The sequence below is a fragment of the Benincasa hispida genome, chromosome 4 (genome assembly GCF_009727055.1).
Source record: "Benincasa hispida cultivar B227 chromosome 4, ASM972705v1, whole genome shotgun sequence".
In the NCBI taxonomy this organism is placed as follows: Eukaryota; Viridiplantae; Streptophyta; class Magnoliopsida; order Cucurbitales; family Cucurbitaceae; genus Benincasa; species Benincasa hispida.
The window spans coordinates 48,475,166-48,494,519 of NC_052352.1; the positions used below are offsets into that span (position 1 = coordinate 48,475,166).

The window sequence follows — 19,354 nt, forward strand, 5'->3', positions numbered from 1 at the left end:
GCCTAGCACAACATTGATGTCTAGCCTTTGGACAAGGACACTAAGTGTAAATGGTACTCCCAATGTATTAATCAAAATATTGACAATAAACTTTGTCCAAAAATAGCATTTCTTTGGACTGACTATTTTTCACATGAACAATCCTTATAATTGTCACATACTCATTACCACATGTATACCCATAATTTGGCAAATAATCATCTTCCTTTGGGCCAATAATTATCCGCATATATTAATGAATATGCACGTCTTATATTTCATAATTAAACTAATCTAGATAATAAAGGTTACTTCGGTAATATATTATTTTGACAAATTCAATCTAAAACATAAGACACGGTATCATAGTAATATTATTGTACAAAATAATAGAAGAAGAACACCAAATAGTCTTTACTAAAATTCACCCAGAACCTCAACAAAGAAGGTAGTGGGGTTGCTGCTGGCAAGAACAGGTTCATAATCTAATCAAATAAAAAAATATATGGTTGATGAGAGATTTTCGCATATCATCGATGAAAAAAAACCCTTTATTAGTAATAACTTACCATTGGCGAAATTGTCCGCAGACTAACGCCAGGCGACGGTGGGTTCCTTTTGCGGATTCGTTCACTCTGCAACGGGAATTTCATTCTCTTAATCAATTTTTTAAAATAATCTTTAAATACTAACGAAAAATTAAAATTAAACCACAATGCCAATGGAAATCGAACATAAACCAACAATCCAACATGAAGCTCATGCTTTAATATCACTTATTAGCAAAAATATTTTAAATCTATATTGAATAGATTAATCATAGGATCATTCATATCAAATTGTCAAGAATAACATACCGGATTCCATTGAAATTTGATGATGGATATAAAACGGCTATTGTCTTCCTTAACCAAAACTCCAAATGCTCTTAGTGGGATCTATCTCTAGATAGGTTCAAGAAAGACTTCGTGCATATTGTTTTGGTATATTGGAAATCATAGCCACATTAAACCCTAAATAACACATAATAGGATCCAATCTAATAAAACAACCTAACGTGATAAAATATTAATCCGCATATATAATTAATATTTTAATTATATGTATTATTATTTAAATATATCTAACATGACATGAACTAGAGTGCTATTTTTAGTCCAAATTTTGTTATATTCTCAACTTTATTACTTTTGCTGTTATTTTACGTAGATTATATCCTTTGGTCCAACAACACCCAAAATAATATTTAGGCTAAACAATAAAATAAAACTGGACTCTTTGCTTTTACTATATTAATCATCATCTTATTTGATTCGAAGAAGAGGGAAGGAATGTGGAGAGAGCAGAGAAAATGAAAATGAAATAAGAGAGAATTTTTTAAAATTAATTTTCTAATTTAAAATGTCATTCAAATTCAATTATTTATTTCGAAAAAGTGCTAATTTTCATAAGCGATCAATTGGCACTTGGCAGTGACGGGAACAGTGTATTTACGTAAATAGCCCATCAAATTCCCATAATCCATCCAAAAAAACGACCGAACCGGTCCAACCGGTTCAATTTCACCGCAATCGTTCGTTCATTAGACCAACATATGACGTGGCTTCCAGAGAGTCAACAATTTTCAAAATCTTCTCATTTCATACAAACGGACGACAGAGATTGAGATTAAAATTTCGCAAGATCTTCATTCTGTACGAGCACCCGCACTATATCAAAACTCTCTCCCCCCAACACCCCCCCCCCCCCCCCTTGTTTTTTTTCCCTTTCGAGCAGTCATTCTTCGAAAGTCCCAACACACCATCAGTCCAGAGCCCATAGTTTCTTCCTTCTCACAACAATCGGTGCGAGTCGTAGAACAGCAAAATGGCGGAGGAATTACAGGACAAGGATGCCTCGAACGACAAAGCCATGGATGTAGCTGTTGATATAGAGACGAAGATTTATAACGCTATGCGCTCTCGCGTCTCTTACTTCAAGGAAGAAGCCGAGTGAGCTTCTCTCTCTTTCACTTTCTCCTCATTTTCCCTGACCGTAACTCGTATATGTGGGCTTCTGAAGCTTGTGTTTTTTGCGAGGAATTTCTCTTCTCTGTCATTTTTGGTGGTTTCGTTTTTAATTGCTGTTAATGATGCTGTAATGTTTATCCTGCACCTGCGAGAATGCTTATTAGACCACCTCTAGGTTATTTTTTGTTCATATTTGTAACATGTTCCTCATTTAGTTTAACTTATGTGTACGTACGTTTTGGGAGATATGCAAGTTTTCGAACCTATACCGTCAGCTGAGTTTCTTGTCTCTAAGTTCACGGTGGTTCTAGGGTTTCTTTTGGGCATGGAAATCTGTAAAAGAGAGGTGAATTTTATATCTCCTTCCATTCTTAGGTAAGGTTAAATGTTTGGGCGGTTGTATTAAGCGGCTTTTAGTGTTTGATATCAAATTGTAGGTTCGTGTCTAAACACAAGACAAGAATAACGTTCACGTCACTTTCTTGCATGTAGATGCACGTGTGTAGCAACAGAACCTTTACATTTGTTTGTGATTATTAATTTTTGAATTGGCATAATTATATTGTTCCATCTCATTTTCTTTCATTCTCACTGGGGAAAACTCATTGAATTAGGCCTTCACAATTTGGCTACCTTTTACTAACATCTTGGATGCCCTCTAATAACCACTAGATACTCAATTCGTGATATCTTTGTAGTTTGTCTCTCATACATTCAACAATTCTTAACTGCTAGCAATGTTGTGGTGGTCTCCTAAATAATTTCTCGTCACTGGTAGTTGGTTTGGAATCCAATTTCACATCAGTTGTGGAATTTTGTTTTCAAAACTAATTTTAATAACCATGGATGGGCGGCTCATAAAAATTAAGTTTTTCCTGTAGTATTAGATTGCAAGTTCAGTGTAGGTACTTGAACCTACAATTTTTAGGAGGTAGAGATTACTTCATTGAGCTCTACTTGACAATAACAATAAACTACTTGTCTTTCACATCACCTTTCACAAGTCACAACCCCATGAATTGACAGAATCATATTCAACTGTTTCTTAAAGCCACCAATGACTCGAAAACAGGTCATCTAAGAAAGCAAGAGAGGGGTTTTAAAATCAGCTACCAAACATAATTTCACTTTTCTATTTTCTCATAAGCACAAAACATGTTTGAACTGTCTCCCAAACAAGATTTGGACTGACTTTTTGTTCTTTGTGCACTTGCGCATTTTGTGCCCTTGACAAGTATTTTTGTGCCATAGATCTAAAACCAGCTGGAATTTGAACATCTGGTATAGAGCAATTGTCTCGACTGCAAGTCGTGTAGAATTATCAACAATGCGGGTGGATTTGAATGAACTTTTTTTTTTTCCCTTTTAAATATACCTTCAGAAGATGGTGTCTTTATTTCAAGGATAAGACACAAGGATGTTGCTCTGCTTCCTGCATTTGAAATTTTTCGCACTTTCCTTTTAACTTGTATGAGCTGTTCATATCACACACAATGGTGGGAGATTATTATGGTGCTCAAGATACATGTCCTTATATAAAAATCTGATAGAACTTGGATATATTGAAATATAAACGATAACGGAGATACAAGATAAACCAAGTGTTTGAGGTACTTGGACCCTCCCAATCTTGAGATAACTCTCAAGTCTCAAACCTTAAATCATAATCATTCACCAAAATATTGCTTACCTTCTTCATTTCCCTCCCCTTTATTTATAACCAACTTCCCTAACAAACTCTCTTAACTAATTACTAATATACCCCTAACATTCCTCTAATACAATTCCTATCATTACCGGCCCCTAAAACACACCTTGTCCTCATGGTGTGGGTACCAAACAAAAATTAACACTTTTTCTTTTAACTAAATAGAATCCCAACAACTTGCTCTTCAATCTTGGAAAAAGATTTCTTCCCTCCAGCTTGGGAGATCATTTGGGCTTCAACTAATTCCCTCGGCTGTAGCCCATTAAGCAGCCCATTGCTCCACTTGAACAAGAAAAGATGTGCAATATCATTTGCAGACTTGCCCAAATCGAAATGGGCTTCTTCAAGCAATTCAAGCCCATAATTCCCACAAAAATGAAAACTGCATTTTTTTTTCCAACAATCAGTCCTGCCTTTTGACACTTCACGTGGGCAGCAACGTGGTTTCCCATCTCTTCATGCAATTCACCCCTTCCAAAGCTTTCTTCTTGGGTCACCGTGGCTCAGCTTCTTCTGCCGTTTCTAGCACCTCCGATCGTCGTAGCATGGCCTTGACGGTCATAACCAATGCTTCCACTCTCATTGACCTCCCATTAACTCCTTTCAGCGTAGGCAACAACGATTCAATCTGCCGACTCTTCGCCATCCCAGCCCATGAACTGCCGGCGTCTTCTTTCTCCCATGCGGCCAACTTCCTCTGCTTCTTTGTGCCACAACCTTTTCTTCACCCGTTTCATCTCTGGCTATACAAGCAACCATTGCTAGCCTTCCTTAGAGGTTTCTTTCTCCATGGTTGCCCCTCTCCAATCTTTTCACTCTCTCTTCACGGAACTTGCAACCACAAAATTTCATCTCCAACCTTGCTGATTTTCGCCGCTTCCTCTTCCCTCTGTCTCCACAATTTTCTGCCGGTTCCATGTCTTTCTTTTGTTGTTTTCTCCTCCACTCGTGCATTTTTTTCTTTTTCAACGTGCGAGTGTCTTTCTTTCGCTCGTCTCTTTGCTTTTGCTTCTATTCGGCCTTGTTCTCCCTTTTTTCTTAATTTTTTTTCCACATGATGATTCAGAGGCTTCGTTCTTTCTCCTCCCTCATTGGTTGAGCGTTTTTCTCTTCCTCGACGCTTGATTGTGCAATTTTTTGCACAAAATTAGTTTTCATCATATTTTTCCTTGATTTCATAGAATCTGATTCCCTATGAAGCACATATACAGATACGGCTACACGATACGGATACGATTGGATACGGCGATTCGTCAATTTCTAAAAAATTAAGATACAAATACGTTTAAGGATACATCATTTTTTTATATATTTTTTTAATATATATATTTCTAATAAATGAGGATACTGATACGTTGAAGATACATTTTTTTTCTTTAAGAAAATATAGGATATAGATAAATTTAGCATACAAGTTAATAACAATAGCACAAAATAGAATACAAACACTGAAATACAATACAAAAAAAGCAACATCTAAGATGTTAAAATACAATAGATAATAAAATGCCATAGAAAAGTGGCTCATATTACAAAGAAGAAAAAGAAGATTAGAGGGAGAAGTATGAAGATAACGAAAAACTTCTTCATTGAATTGTTGAAGATATCCAAATGGTTTATATTTTGGTGGACTTTGTGGGGATTCAAATGTGAAGATGGAGATTATATGATTCTAGTCTAGGGTTTGGTCCATTATTTATTTATTTTTTCTTTTAGTTTTGGACTCGAGTAGTGAGCTTTTTAAATAGATTGCCTAATTTTAGATTGGGAAAGATTAGATGAGTTACTTGTCTTTTTTTTTTTCTTAAAAAAAGAAAATACGCATAGAAATAGATACGTCAAATCACGTGTCAAATATGTATCTGAAAAGTATATGAAAATATAGATATGTCAAATCGCGTGTCAGATACGTATCTGGGAAGTATCTGGAAGTATCGGTATCCGGTACGTTCTGTTACTGATTCTTTGCCTCACATGAAGTATCTGTGCTTCATAGCTGATTCCATAATTCCTCTCTTCATCGGTCATGCTCCGATGAAAGCGTCTCAATCACCGTCCATCCAAATCTCCTGGCGATACAAAACCAAATTCAACTGATTTGACAAAAAATCAAGCTTCTCTTTGAGCCTCGACTGCCCCTTACTAACCTCTCTGGATTGCAGATTCATCTTTGACTCCAATGTCACTTGCCTCTCTTCCAACTCCAACACCTTCTCTTCCAGCATTGCTACTCTGCTTTCCATCTTTCCTACCATGCCTAAGACTCACTGCTCTGATACCAATTGATAGAACCTAGATATATTGAGATATATACGTAATAGAAATACAAGATAAACCAAGTGTTCGAGGTACTTAGATCCTCCCAATCTTGAGATAACTCTCAAGCCCTAAATCATTCACCAAAATATTGCTTACCTTCATTTTCCTCCCCCCTAAAACTCCATAACCAATTACTAATATACCCCTAACATTCCTCTAACACCATTCCTATCAACATTTTACGAAATTGTTAACCACCATTATTTAGAGACTGGTTAAAAAGTTTGGATGATGTGAAAGTATGTGTGTATGACCTTACTAGTTACTGGCAGCAGCATAACTGGAAGCTTCGCCTCATTATAAGTTTTTTCAGCTACAAGAAATGTTGTTTATTACTTTATTATCTTATAAATCTTATTTACAAGAATAATGAAAAACATTGATACCTTTATCCAATCTTCTATTTATTTGTCTCTTTTTGGTTACAGCTCTTTAACTTTTGAGGGGGTTAGAAGATTGTTAGAAAAGGACTTGTGTATGGAGATGTATACTTTAGATGTGCACAAAAGACTTGTCAAGCAGTGTTTGGTGAAGGTAATGTTTTCTTCTCTCTGTATGTGACATCTTGCTCTTTTTGGAGGTGGCATCCTATTTCTGTTATGCCTTCTGCTCAATTATATCATGTTCGGTCATTTTTATTTTTGATATATGTGGTGACATCTGATAAGTTCTTATATTTTAAAGAAAAATGACAATTGAAAGAGTAGAAGAGACTCAAGGAAAAAGTGGGTTTCATCTTTTCTTTTGTAAATTCACTGTTTATTAGAAGCTGAAGTCAAGTTGACAAAGATGTATAATAAGAATGTAGACCTAAGAAATGTGCTCTTGTAGGTTGATTGATAAAGTATTAGGATGATCCCTCCCTTCGCCAATGAAAACGTTAGATACATATCATGACATCACCTTATTAATCCAGACTAATGACTCATTAATCACAGAAGGAACCTATATTTTTTTGGCATGAATATTGGATCATCAACTTTGTCAAGTTGGCCCATTCATCTGCTTCTTGATCATTCAAACTCTTCATGGGTATCCACCTCGAAAACTTATGAACATGATATCTTACACCAGTCTTGTCACTAGCATGTTACTCAACATGTGAATCTTCTATCTATGTTGTAATTGAGTAAGTTTGCTGAACTCTATTGGGGTTTCCTGTTGCTTCCATGTGCCTGAATCTGAATGTAGAACAATTGACGTGTAGCATCCAACTCAAGCCTATCGTTTGGGTAGATGCTACGAAAGGCCACACTTGGAAAGATGTGGAATGAGAAAAATTCTAGAACTTTGGAGAGAGGAGGGTGAGATTAGGTGCAGTGTGGGACATTACTCATTTTTTGGCCTTTGCTTGGTGTACTCTCTCTGTCTCTATCTTATTCTGCAATTATAGTCTTAGGTTGAAACATGAACTCAGGTCTCTCTTTGTAACTTAAGCCTTGGTGGCTCCTTTTGTAACTATTTAATATATACTTCAACGACGTTCATTTCTTATCAAAGGAATATGGTCATAATTGAAGTAATTTGCTCCAAGTACTTTCTGAGGTGCCTTTTGAGATTCAGAGTTTTAAATTTCTTGATCACAATGTTATTCTAATTTCCAGTTATTTGAGCACTCGGAAGAAAATTTAGTTTGTCACCTTGCATCATTCTTGAATTGAGTTTTCTTATTTTCTTCTGTATCCTAGTGCTTTGAAGCTGATTGGGAAGATAATGTATCCAAGAAATCTGAGGAGACTGGGAGAAAAAGTGTAAATAAAGAAGAAGCGGCTGAGCCACTTGAAGGGCATCAGTCCAAAAAAGGTGTAAAGGAACCTTGCTCGGAAGATGAGGAAAAAATGGAAGACTCTCCAGTTATGGGCCTTCTCATACCACGTAACACAAAAAATGTTGAATCTGATGGAATCAAAGGAATCAAAGACAAAGATGACAAAGATATTCCTAGTGAGAGTATAATTGCAAAAGCTATTAGAAAAAGAACTTCTTATCTTAAAGCTAATTCGGAGTAAGTTATTATTATTTTCTCCATTATGGATCATCTTAATGCTATGAATTTTTGTTACTTAAAGCTAATTCGGAGTAAGTTATTTAAAGCACAAAATTGGTCTGGAAGAACATCATAATGGGGCCGTAAAAATTTTCTTTATAGAAATTCCTAATGTATTGTTTTACTTCTGGTTCACAAAAAACATTGTGGAATTGAAAAGAGTAATTGTTTCAACTTTCAAGGATGGTTATCATAAATGCTAATCAAGTACTCATAAAGTCATAGACCCTTGGATTATCACCGTCTATTTGTTTTAATGTTATTTGCATAGATGCTCTTCCGGTCCTTGAATCCCTTTAATAGGTAAAAATAAATAATAAAAACATGTTTATTCAGGAAAGTTACTATGGCTGGAGTTCGCCGCCTTCTGGAGGATGACCTTAAACTTACTAAAAATGCTCTCGACAGTTGTAAGAAGTTTATAAGCCAACAAGTAGAGGAGGTGAGTCAATCCTGTCGAGTATCGATTTTTCTAGGTTATAATGTCAACCATACTGATATTTTTTCTTATTAATATTAAAATCAGATATTGACTTCTTGTGAAGCTGCTGAACAAGTTTCTAATGAAAAGCGTTTGAAAACTCCGAAAAAGGTAAGCAAGGAAAGCTCTCATTCTACTGAAGGGAGCAGTAGTGAGGAGGATAGTGAGGAGGAAAATGATGAAGTAAAGCCTGGAAAGAAAAATGCAACTAAAGGAAGAATACCGAACTCTAACGAAACAAAAAAGCGAAAAAGGTCTACAAAAGAGACACTCTCTGCCAAGAAGCAAAGCAAGCATGTCCAGCATACATCAGAGGAGGATAATGATGAAGGTGGTGAAAATGTCTCTGAAGATGGCCAGTCTGAATCATCCCATGAAAGACCTGTGAAGGTTAGATCTATTTTCTCCTCCCTTATATCTGATAGTTAACAAATTGACTTTCGGGTGATTTTTTCAAACCTCACAGAAGGAAGTTTCAACTCCCGTCTATGGCAAGCATGTGGAACACTTGAAATCGGTTATCAAATCGTGTGGGATGAGGTTTTGTTTCTAGTCCTTACCAATTACATGCTTAACTTCTGAGTCGATGTGTGAGGTATTAAGATCAATAATCTCTCTTACAGTGTTCCTCCATCGATTTATAAGAAAGTCAAGCAGGCACCTGAAAGCAAACGTGAATCACAACTTATAAAGGAGTTGGAGGGGATACTATCCAGAGAAGGATTGTCTGCTAATCCCACTGAAAAAGGTGAACAAAAGAATGGGGTGGGGTACTATTAGATGTGGGGGAAAAAACAAGATTATAATCTTACTTCTTGGGCCTCACTTCCACGTAATTTCTCTTGTTCAATGAAATTAGTTTCATACAGGAAAAAGCTATGGAATAGAAGTTAGATTTATTTGTTAATATGTTCTTTGATGGGACATTTTTGGGTTGTCAGCTCTACCCTGCGTGGCTTGCTGTATTAGTCAACATACTAGCACAGATAATAGTCAGCAGCTATAGCTTTTCATTGTTATTTCATTGTTCACAATTAAACTCATGCACATTTTCTGGTGATCAGAAATTAAGGAAGTCAAAAAGAAGAAGGAAAGGGCCAAAGAACTTGAAGGCATCGACTTAAGTAATATTGTCTCAAGTTCACGTAGGAGATCCGCAACCAGTTATGCTACACCACCTCCAAAACCGAAAATACCAGTTAAAACTGACGGTGATGGTGATGATGGTGATGATACTGAGGAGGAGGAAGAGGAGGATGAAGACGAAGAAGACGACGACGACGAAGAAGAAGAGGATGGCGAGGAAGAGGATAATGGCAATGTTGATGGAAGCCAAGGTGAAGAATTCAACGAGGGTAACAAACCATTGACTTTTTAAAATTTACATGCTGGTTTTATATATCACATTTTTGAAAAGAAGCTTTTGATTGTTTTTAAAATCTGATTTGGTGATTGATTGATTCTGCTTCTTGGTTGACTGTTATTCCGGGCTTTTGATGTGGTTTTTCTTATAACAGATGACAATGAAGACAGTGATTGAATCCGGAAAGAGCATCCAAGATTAGTATAGCTGATCCTCGATCAACGTAGAAACGATCCAGTGTAAACTTGTTCTCTATGTAGTTCCCTTTTCTTTTCAGTTTTATTGGAGAGCTTGTAGTCAGCGATGTTAGAGCTATATCTAGGAGATTGGACGTAGTATTATTGTACAATATTTACTCTTCATGATAAAGACGAAATAAAAGAACACTTATATAATTTTGATTTATCCTTCATTTCAAATTAGTTGAACATGCAATGCCCTCATAACCTCTTGACATTAAAAAAGACATTCCTTAGATGTTAAAGTTTATATGCTCGTTGGATGGTGTCAAGTTTTTAACTTGATAATTCAACGTTTTAGACAAAAAAAATCTCAGGTACAATTAAAATTCCGAAAATTTCCACCTTTACTTGCCATTGGAGACAGCAATAATTGAATAAAGATGCATCTAACCATCTTCTGATGTGATGAAGTATCAGAGTTAGGCTATCAATTATTCCAGAGCCTCAAGTTATCTACAGATTTATCGAGCTTGCGAAAGCTTTTCGTCGAGGTTGGACGCTAAGCAGCAGTCTGTTTACCATCTGAAAGAAGCCTTCTGACTTCATTTGCTAGATCCATTACATGTTTATCTTCCCATCCTAAGCAGAGAATAGGACATTTAACCACAGAATAAGAGATGATAGCAAGTTGGATAAGAATTCAATCTTTTATAACAGTACAAGGGACTTACCAAACTGAAGAAGAGACTTTTCAAGTTGAAAAATGTAGTCCTTGTTTGGTCCTGAGGGCCCTTCCGCACAAACCACCTGTCTATAGAGACGATGTAATGCGAAAAATTAGGATATGTTTTAGTTGGCAATTCGGATTCTTTTTTATGTTTTCAAATTCACCAAGTTTAGTAAATATTTATTAGGTAAACAACCAGAATTCTTTCTTATAATTGTTTTTGGATTCTGTGATAAAAAATGTAAATTTTGAAAACATCATTTTTATATTTTCATTGTATCTAGACTTTGAATTTTAAATTTTAAAGTGCAAATTTATGTTAAATAAAGATTAAAATAGTTTAAAGTCATGTTATAAATTCAATTCATTTTTTTAAAATTAGAATATGTATTATGTGATGTATAATAAATTGTATAATATTATAAAATAATAATTATACAATTTTTTAACCTTATTAATAAATAAATTCATAATTGTTTATTGTTAGCTATTATTTAATAGATAATTACAACTAGTTTTATGATTTATATTTTAGTATTAAACATATTTTTAATAATGGTTTAAATTAGAATTCATCTTTTGTATTTGTTACCATACACATTTAGAAACATGAAATACAACTATTTATATTGAAGTACTTATTTTCAAATTTATGTTTCTACATTCCCTAAAACAACCCTTTTGTTCTTATGCTGTGTAATGTTTTAATCTAAAATCATCACTATCTTTCAGGCTCTGTTAGGGAATTGGTTTGAACTTTTAACTGATCCTTCCACCTTATGCCAAAACCTAGTTTGATCTGAACTCTTTTTTGTCAGTCAAAAGGGAATGTCTATCCATATAATCCATTGCCAATATGTTCATTCTCCTGGCTTGTAATTTCTCTTGATGATGGGTTCTTTTTAGATATATAGAAAGTGCAAGGTAAATAATTAATGGAAACTAATTGAGCTCACTAGGAAGATCAACTTATGAATATGATATCAAATAGAACACAAAGGAATCAGTCTCATCGATCTTCAAATTCTACGATAAGGTGATATCAATTAGTGTTCAAATCAACTTGTATGTCTCCCAACTATTCTTATGAGACAACCACCTAACTAGCTACATTTGATTATTTAAAAAACTCGTAAAATATTAAATTTTAGATATGTGGCAACTGTGACTTGAACCTGTGCTTTCTAGATCTTTTACTAATTACTTAGCCACTAGATCATCCCATAATGGTCAATTAATCTAGGTGATACTATTAACAATTCTACTGGCCTTTTAATCTCAATGAATGTGAAGTATAAATATCATATCGATATCATCGACATCGAATACATACTTGGCAATCTCCTCGATAGATGCAGGGCCAAGGTAATTCTTGTTTAGCTTCTTGTCTGGGGATGCAATATACCTGTGACATAGAACTCACAACACTAATACTTTTATCCAGAAGGAAATAAATGAAAAAAATACATTAATTTAAATAAAAAATCGAATGTAATTATTACTGAATGCTGCTACTTACACCATTACTCCAGAAACAATAGGGGTGGTAGCCATGGGATCCTGAAAAATTAAGTAGCTTTCAACAAGGTCGCTAACAGGAGCAAGTAAACCAAGAATGATAAAGATGCTTTGGACTTGGAAGAATTGAGACTTACGGTGAAAAAATCCACATATTCTTTTCTATCATATTGTTTCTCCCTCACTTCCAAATGCTAAGGGAACATGTGACAACAACAGAATAAACATAATCAAGAATTAGTTTTTGCCGTACATAAAAGAAGTTTGTGAACAATTGAATAATCAATGCAGATGGATCAATGACAAAAGAATAGATTGATAATACAATCTAGCCATGTGGAAAATGCAAGCATAGATGAAAACTACTATATAACATAAACATGAGCCAGACACAGTCAAAAAGAGAGGAAATCATCTAGAAAGTCAAAAGTTCAAAGATAACTTACATTTAGTGCAGTTTCTTTATCCTCCTTTTTGGTGATCTTGTAAGCAACACCCCACTATGACCACAAAATGGGAATGAATTAGCTTAACTTTGATAATTTTGATTTGAAAGGAGGATCCAAAGCAGACTTCTCATAAAATGTCTATAGCTAGTGAGGCTTAAACCTTGAGGCTTGCCTTGAAGCAAGACTCTAAATTTTAGCATTGAGATTTACATTTTTGTTGAACCATAAGAGGCTTACACCTCTCATAACAAAGGTTTACGTCTTTGTGAAAATACACTGGGTCGTCTAATGATTAATAAAATAGTTATGACTTGCCTAAATCTTAAAAAAATATTAGAGGTTAAGTTGTGATAATTTGAACTAGAACTACTTTAAAAACATTAAAAGCAAAATTTTTTAGTATAAATCAATCCTATTAATAATAATAGTAGTAGTGATAATAAAGATATCCTTTAAAAATTTTGATTAAGTGAAAATTGTGGGGATGAATTTTCTTTTTACACTTTTATATGACCATCATATTTGGCAAACTTCTTCATACCAATTTAAGATTTGTAAAATGTTTTTAATTCACTATTTGAGGCTAACACTCCATACCACCTCAAGGCTTATGCCTTACCTCTTCGAGAGGAGAAGGCTTTAAGCCGCCTTATACCTTTTAAAATACATTAACATAACATGGTAGTACTTTTTATTTTATTTTTTCGATAACTGGGAGCTGGAGCTTTGCTCCCCTATATTTGGGGGCGCTCATGCCCACCCCAAGCCATCCCTTGTGAGGGCTACTTTTTATTCTATTTTATTTTAACTAGAGTATCGAGGAATCCCTCTTCCTGAATTATGCTCATGACCCACCACACTAATTCTTGAGGAGGCTTCCCCCACTCCAAGGCTAGTTGTAAGAGAACTTGAAGAATATCTTCAAGCATAGCATCCCAAACTCTACCAAATTCTAAGCTGGGTCGAAAGGGTATCAAGTAATCCAAATATTATTCATCTTGTGCCTAAAATATTTACAATGCCTTCCATAAACTCCAAAGCTCATTTTCTCCAAATAAACTAGAATGTAAAGTATAGCATATCGGCCAGTCATCAACTTCGCATCCAAAAGATGAGCAACTTGCATTGATTCTATGAAGTATTCCAGTAATTAAAGGGGAAAAGATATTAACGCTCTCCAACTTTTCCAAAAAGATGAAGCCTCCAGCACATAACACACAACGCAGAATTTTCATTAGATGAAAAATGGAAGAACACAAAAGAAAGACAGAGGCCAAACCATAATTAGATAACCCATCATTTTTCTATGGCAGTTTTACTTGAACAAGGAAAAAAAAAAAATCTAATCAGTAGCAGCTAAAGTTCCAGTAGTGGGATATAAGAACTTTAAACCCAGAAAAGCTGAATAACACTATCTCACAATGCACATTATTAAGCCCTTTTAGTAACTAGTTGGTCTTTCGTCTTTGATTTTTGAAAATTAAGCCTATTTCATCTCAATTTCTTACAATGATTCAACAAGCTGGGCCTTCCAATGCCGTATCTCTTAAATAAAAGAGTTGAATTCTTAGCCAAATTTGAAAAACAAGAACATGCTTCTCAAAACTACATTATTTTAGTTTTCCAAACTTAACTTGGTTTTTTGGTAGGTAGAAAGTATATAACAAAATAAGAAATTTAGAGGTAGAAGAAGTATTTATGGACTTAAATTTCAAAAATCAAAAACCAAAAAACGAAATGGTTTTCAAATGAGCAGACAGTCAAACACTCCGAATTAAAAACATTCCAGATAAATCCAAAAGGTGTAGATTATTGGGAATACTCCCATCTTCTTTCGATGTTTGAAAACAATAACATCAAACTCCAAGAATCCCAGTCCATTACCAAAAGAGGGTTTAAGCAGAAAAATCAAAGTGGGAATTTAAAGAACACACACAAACTTCCCCTTCCGCAGCCTCCAATGTGACAGTTCTTCCAGGAAACTCAGGAGTTCCTCTATGATCAGTACTTCCTAGTAACAAAAAATCGCACAAATCAGAGTGGAAAATATACAGAAGAAACGAAAAATACAGAGAGAAATGGGGACCTTGATAGAAGACACGGCGGTAGCCTTTGATACAGCCGGGTAATTTTTCGTCAAAAGGGAAGCCAGTTTTCCAAATAAGAGAGCCGTATCCGAATACCCACATAACCATTTTTGGTCGGAAGTTTATTAGAATGTCCGCAATTTTCCGGCGGAATAGGGGCGGAGGACGGCGTGTGTGGTATTATTTCCGCCCAGTGCGGAGGGAAAATGGGAGGGGCCCGGAGGGGAGATTTTCTTCCAATTGGTAAAAGGCAAGAAGACGATAAATTCGAATCATAAGGAACAACGTGGGTGATTCGTATTCGGGAGTATGTATGAGTGTATAGCGATAACGACAAACGGATCCGTCCAATAATTTCAGATATATTGTTTTGGCTAAATTATAAACCATGTCCATCAAACTTTACATTTTGCTTCAAAAATATCGTTGAAATTTCAAAAGTTTAAAAAATATTTTAATAATATTAAATTAAAAAAAAAGTTAAAAAATATCCTTTTGATTAGTTTTGGATGGAAATTGTTAAACTTTTGTTTAAAAAATACCAACTTTTACTCTTACAAATGTTAAAAGGTACCTCTGCCATTCCATTAGTATTTGAACAGAAACCGTTAATTACTCGTGAGAAAAATAACTTTAAAAATTAAAACAAAAAGTTAAAAAAATGATCCTACCATTAATAAGGTGATTAATTTGTTTGAAGTTTTCTTAAGAAAAAAACCAATTTAAAAATAAATTATATAAATATCCTCATTTTTTCATAGATATAATCTCATTCTCTTAATTTTTCAATTTTTAGCTTACACCAATTTTCTCAACAACTTAAATAAAAACCAAAGCTTTAAGTTAAAACCCAAAATTCCAGAGAATCCCATAAATTTTCACAAAATTCCAAAATCAAAATCTCCTTCTAAAAATATACCAAAACAATAAATAGTTGAATAAACACACAATTACTATCGTACAATTTTGTTAAAATATATTAGTCTTAAAATCATTTGGTACTTTATTTATTATCTTTCTTTTTTATTATAGTTCATATACCTTAATTAAATGTGTAATTTTATTTATTTATTTATTTTGGATAAACAAGTGTCAAATAGTTAACAAAAAGGGAGTAGGAGTGTATTCAAGAAGTGAGAAAAAAATGGAAAACATAAAGGTAAGATGATATTAATAGTTTATGTTCATATAACAGGAAGAGTATTTTTTTAAACATTTTTTTTAAAGTTTAAGCGTATTTTTGAAACTTCTGAAAGTTCAGGGTTTTTTTAAACAAAAATTTAATGATTTCTATCCAAAATTGATGACAAGGGTATTTTTGAACTCATTTTGGAAGTTTAAGGGTATTTTTGAAACTTTTGAAATTTCATGGGCATTTTTGACATAAATTGTAAAGTTCAGAGGCATTTTTTAAAATATAATTTAGCCTATTGTTTAATTTAAAATATATATATGAAAAATACTTGGTGCATTGACAACACCTATTTTTGTGCATCCCACCAAATTGTCCAATCACAATTTGCCATATGGCAAATTCTTCTTATTTTTTTGAAATATTTTAATTATATTTCTATGTGTGTAATGGAGTGAGATGGAAAAAATGGGTGATGCCCGGAATGTACTTAAGTATTATTCTCTTTCTTTATATACACACAGATGAGCATAGCTCAACTACATGAACTTGTATTATCAACCTTGAGATTTGAGGGTTGATCCTCCCACCCACCTATACACGTACGTACATACAGAAGTATAGCTCAATTGATATGAAATTGTACTATCACCCTGGGTTGGAAAAAAAAAATAAAAGAGAAGAGAATAGTTGCAAATCTGGCCATCATCTTCTAGATTTGTAAATGCAACAAGGACAAGGTTATTATTATTATTATTATTATTATTATTATTATTATTATTATTATTATTATTATTATTATTATTAATAATAATGTTGTTATTATTATTATTATCATTCAATTTTGCCCTCATTTGTGTCCCAATAATATATTCATTATACTTTATATTTCTCACATTAGTCAAATTTCGTATACAAGTTGTGCATTGATAATATATCATTTATACAATTGATATCTTAAATAGTATATCAATACTTATTCAAAATTCTTTTTAAGTACAAAATTGATATCTCATAGTATATCATTAGCCATCAAAAATATATTTTACATATATTAAGTGCATCACTAGTATATCAACACTTATGAAAAATGCAATTTCAAGCATGTTGAGGGTTGCACAGGGCAAGGGCCAAAGTTATGGGCGGGCAATTTCACATATCTGCTCATTTAGCTTAATTTCATAACGTCTGACAAGAAGAATGAAACTTAGATGAAGGGACGGTTTTGAATTTGATGCTTATTTTTGTCTGGATGCATAAAATGGTAATTCCAGTGTGTAGCTCCACTGACGCTAACCGAGTGAAGACAATATTATACTAGCTCTTGTTCTGTGGAAGAAACAAAAGCATTGGATGTTTACTATTAAAAACGTAGAAGATACCAAATTCTTTCATAAGTTGGAGCTTAGCTTCAAGCAATTAAAAAGCCCTCTAAAAGCAACACTAGAACTTCAAGCAACTAAAAAGCACACCAAACGGATACAAGACATGTCGGCAACACATTTCGTTTGAATATTTCCATCTTTAGCGACAAACCATGTAAGGAAAATCAACAACACTTTTAATGGAAAATGATCCATAGAAATCATTACAACAACTAATATATATATATACATCATGACAACTCAATAGAAATCATAAACAATAAGTAATTATAAGCTATGATTATCGTGACTGCAGGATAGTATAGTTAATGGGTAATTATTAACTAATAATAGCTAATGAAAGTGACAAATTATCTAATTCAAAGTAAGTGGCTCCAATTGATCACGAAAAAAAAAAAAGAAAGAAAAAAAGCAAAAGAGATCTAAATATAATAAAATTCAATGCTTATTTCAACACACCATAGATCTGTCTAACCAAACATTACCATTATTCTAAACATTAATATAGTCCAAAGAAGAGTATTGAAATAATCAAATAACAAATGGGGTATTGATCAAAGTTTTAAATTCTACATACCTGCAAGAAGAAGATGATCCAATAATAATTGCTTCAAACTACCACATCATTCAACATTATTGGAAAATTTGTACAGATGACCCATTTTTTGGGTCCAAAATGTCAAATGACCAATTTTTTAAAAATAATGTTAATTGACCCTCTGCTGATATTATCGCCATACAAATTACATAAATTTCCCTTACAACAGCCTCATGAGGTAAGTCTCGCTCTCGTTTGATTAAACACTCTCGCTCTCGCTTGAAATTCCCTGGTTTGATGTGATTGTTCGTCAGTGTACGAATGATTTGACAATTTTCACGATGGAGCCCTAAATCAATAATACCTAAACACAATACAATGGTGATTTCTTTAAACTCTAAACTCCATTTCAATGGTGATTACTTCTCTGGTGTTCGACGGTGTTTTGTTGAACGGAGATTTTTCGAACAGGGATTTCAAGACGAGGTTTTTTCAGAACAGAACAGGTTTTTCAGAAAGGTGTTTCATTATTTTAAGTCTGTTTAATTATTTTTACTGTGTTATTTCTGGAAAGGTAGTATTACGAAATTTTGTATTGGGAGAGAGAGAGCGAGAGATAGAACGAGAGTGAGAAAGAGCAAGAGTAAGAAAGAGAGCAAGAGTAAGAGAGAGAGCAAGAGTAAAAGAGAGAGTGAGATTATGAGAGAGAGTGAGATTACGAGAGAGAACGAGATTAAGTGAGAGCGAGATTAAGAGATAGAGTGAGATTAAGAGAGAGCGAGAGTACACTTCAATTGCTTGTACAACTTAATAACAAATGTTCTCTTCTTTGTAGTGTTGAATCGACACCATCATGCAGCGGAAGAAGTCAGGATCCAAATGCATTCTAATTCATTAATTTTGGTTGAAAAGAAACATGCTAAAAACAGAGCATAATGGGTTTCATGAACATACCTTGGCCGAACCAATGAAATCTCCATTTCCAGCTGCAAAATCCTTTAAATCTATGTGTAGACCACCACAAGATCTTCCCTACTATCCTCTTAATGCTCTAGATGAGTTGTGGGACTCAAAATAAGCTGGAATCAAAGGGAATATGGAGAAAACTCACTGAACAGAACCCATTGAAGAACACATTTTTCATCCGAATTTTTCAGCAAAAATTCAATCGGTTCATCCTCTTTTCTTCACTCCAATCTCTTCAATATATTGCAGACTATCATGCAAAGAGATGTGTTGTATGAGATGCAACTCATGCTTGGAGTAAACCAAAGGAGAAGATGGGTTCCTTTAAGCTACTTTGAAGATGACTTAAAAAGCCTATTTTTTCAAGTTTGTGTAATTTTTCAATTTTCAAAATCTATTTTGATTTTTAAAAACATATTTTATTTCTAAAATAAAAATTTATTAATTTTACAAATTAATTTCAT

At 33.9% G+C, this 19,354-nt stretch overlaps 2 protein-coding genes across 4 annotated transcripts; one reads left to right on the forward strand and one right to left on the reverse strand.

Annotated features, from left to right (window-relative positions):
• Positions 1-1,743: 1,743 nt before the first annotated feature.
• Positions 1,744-10,311, forward strand: LOC120075406 (glutamic acid-rich protein). Of its 2 annotated transcripts, none has more exons than XM_039028781.1 (9): positions 1,744-1,970; positions 6,444-6,549; positions 7,704-8,020; positions 8,399-8,504; positions 8,589-8,933; positions 9,010-9,083; positions 9,167-9,291; positions 9,608-9,898; positions 10,061-10,311. In XM_039028781.1, the coding sequence occupies exons 1-9, from the start codon at positions 1,846-1,848 to the stop codon at positions 10,081-10,083; spliced, it is 1,512 nt and encodes a 503-aa protein (XP_038884709.1). In that variant the 5' UTR covers positions 1,744-1,845; the 3' UTR covers positions 10,084-10,311. The 2 variants fall into 2 exon arrangements, with proteins under 2 accessions (XP_038884709.1, XP_038884710.1); XM_039028782.1 differs by having other exon boundaries at positions 9,608-9,880.
• Positions 10,312-10,378: 67 nt separating this feature from the next.
• Positions 10,379-15,159, reverse strand: LOC120075407 (gamma-glutamylcyclotransferase 2-3). 2 transcript variants are annotated; one of them, XM_039028784.1, is made up of 8 exons: positions 14,869-15,159; positions 14,717-14,793; positions 12,780-12,833; positions 12,471-12,527; positions 12,335-12,375; positions 12,149-12,242; positions 10,820-10,899; positions 10,379-10,727 (listed from the first exon to the last, which is right to left on the reverse strand). In XM_039028784.1, exons 1-7 carry the CDS (start codon positions 14,975-14,977, stop codon positions 10,840-10,842), a joined length of 492 nt encoding a protein of 163 aa, XP_038884712.1. In that variant the 5' UTR covers positions 14,978-15,159; the 3' UTR covers positions 10,379-10,727; positions 10,820-10,839. The 2 variants fall into 2 exon arrangements, with proteins under 2 accessions (XP_038884712.1, XP_038884711.1); XM_039028783.1 differs by having other exon boundaries at positions 12,149-12,220; positions 14,869-15,153.
• Positions 15,160-19,354: the final 4,195 nt, after the last annotated feature.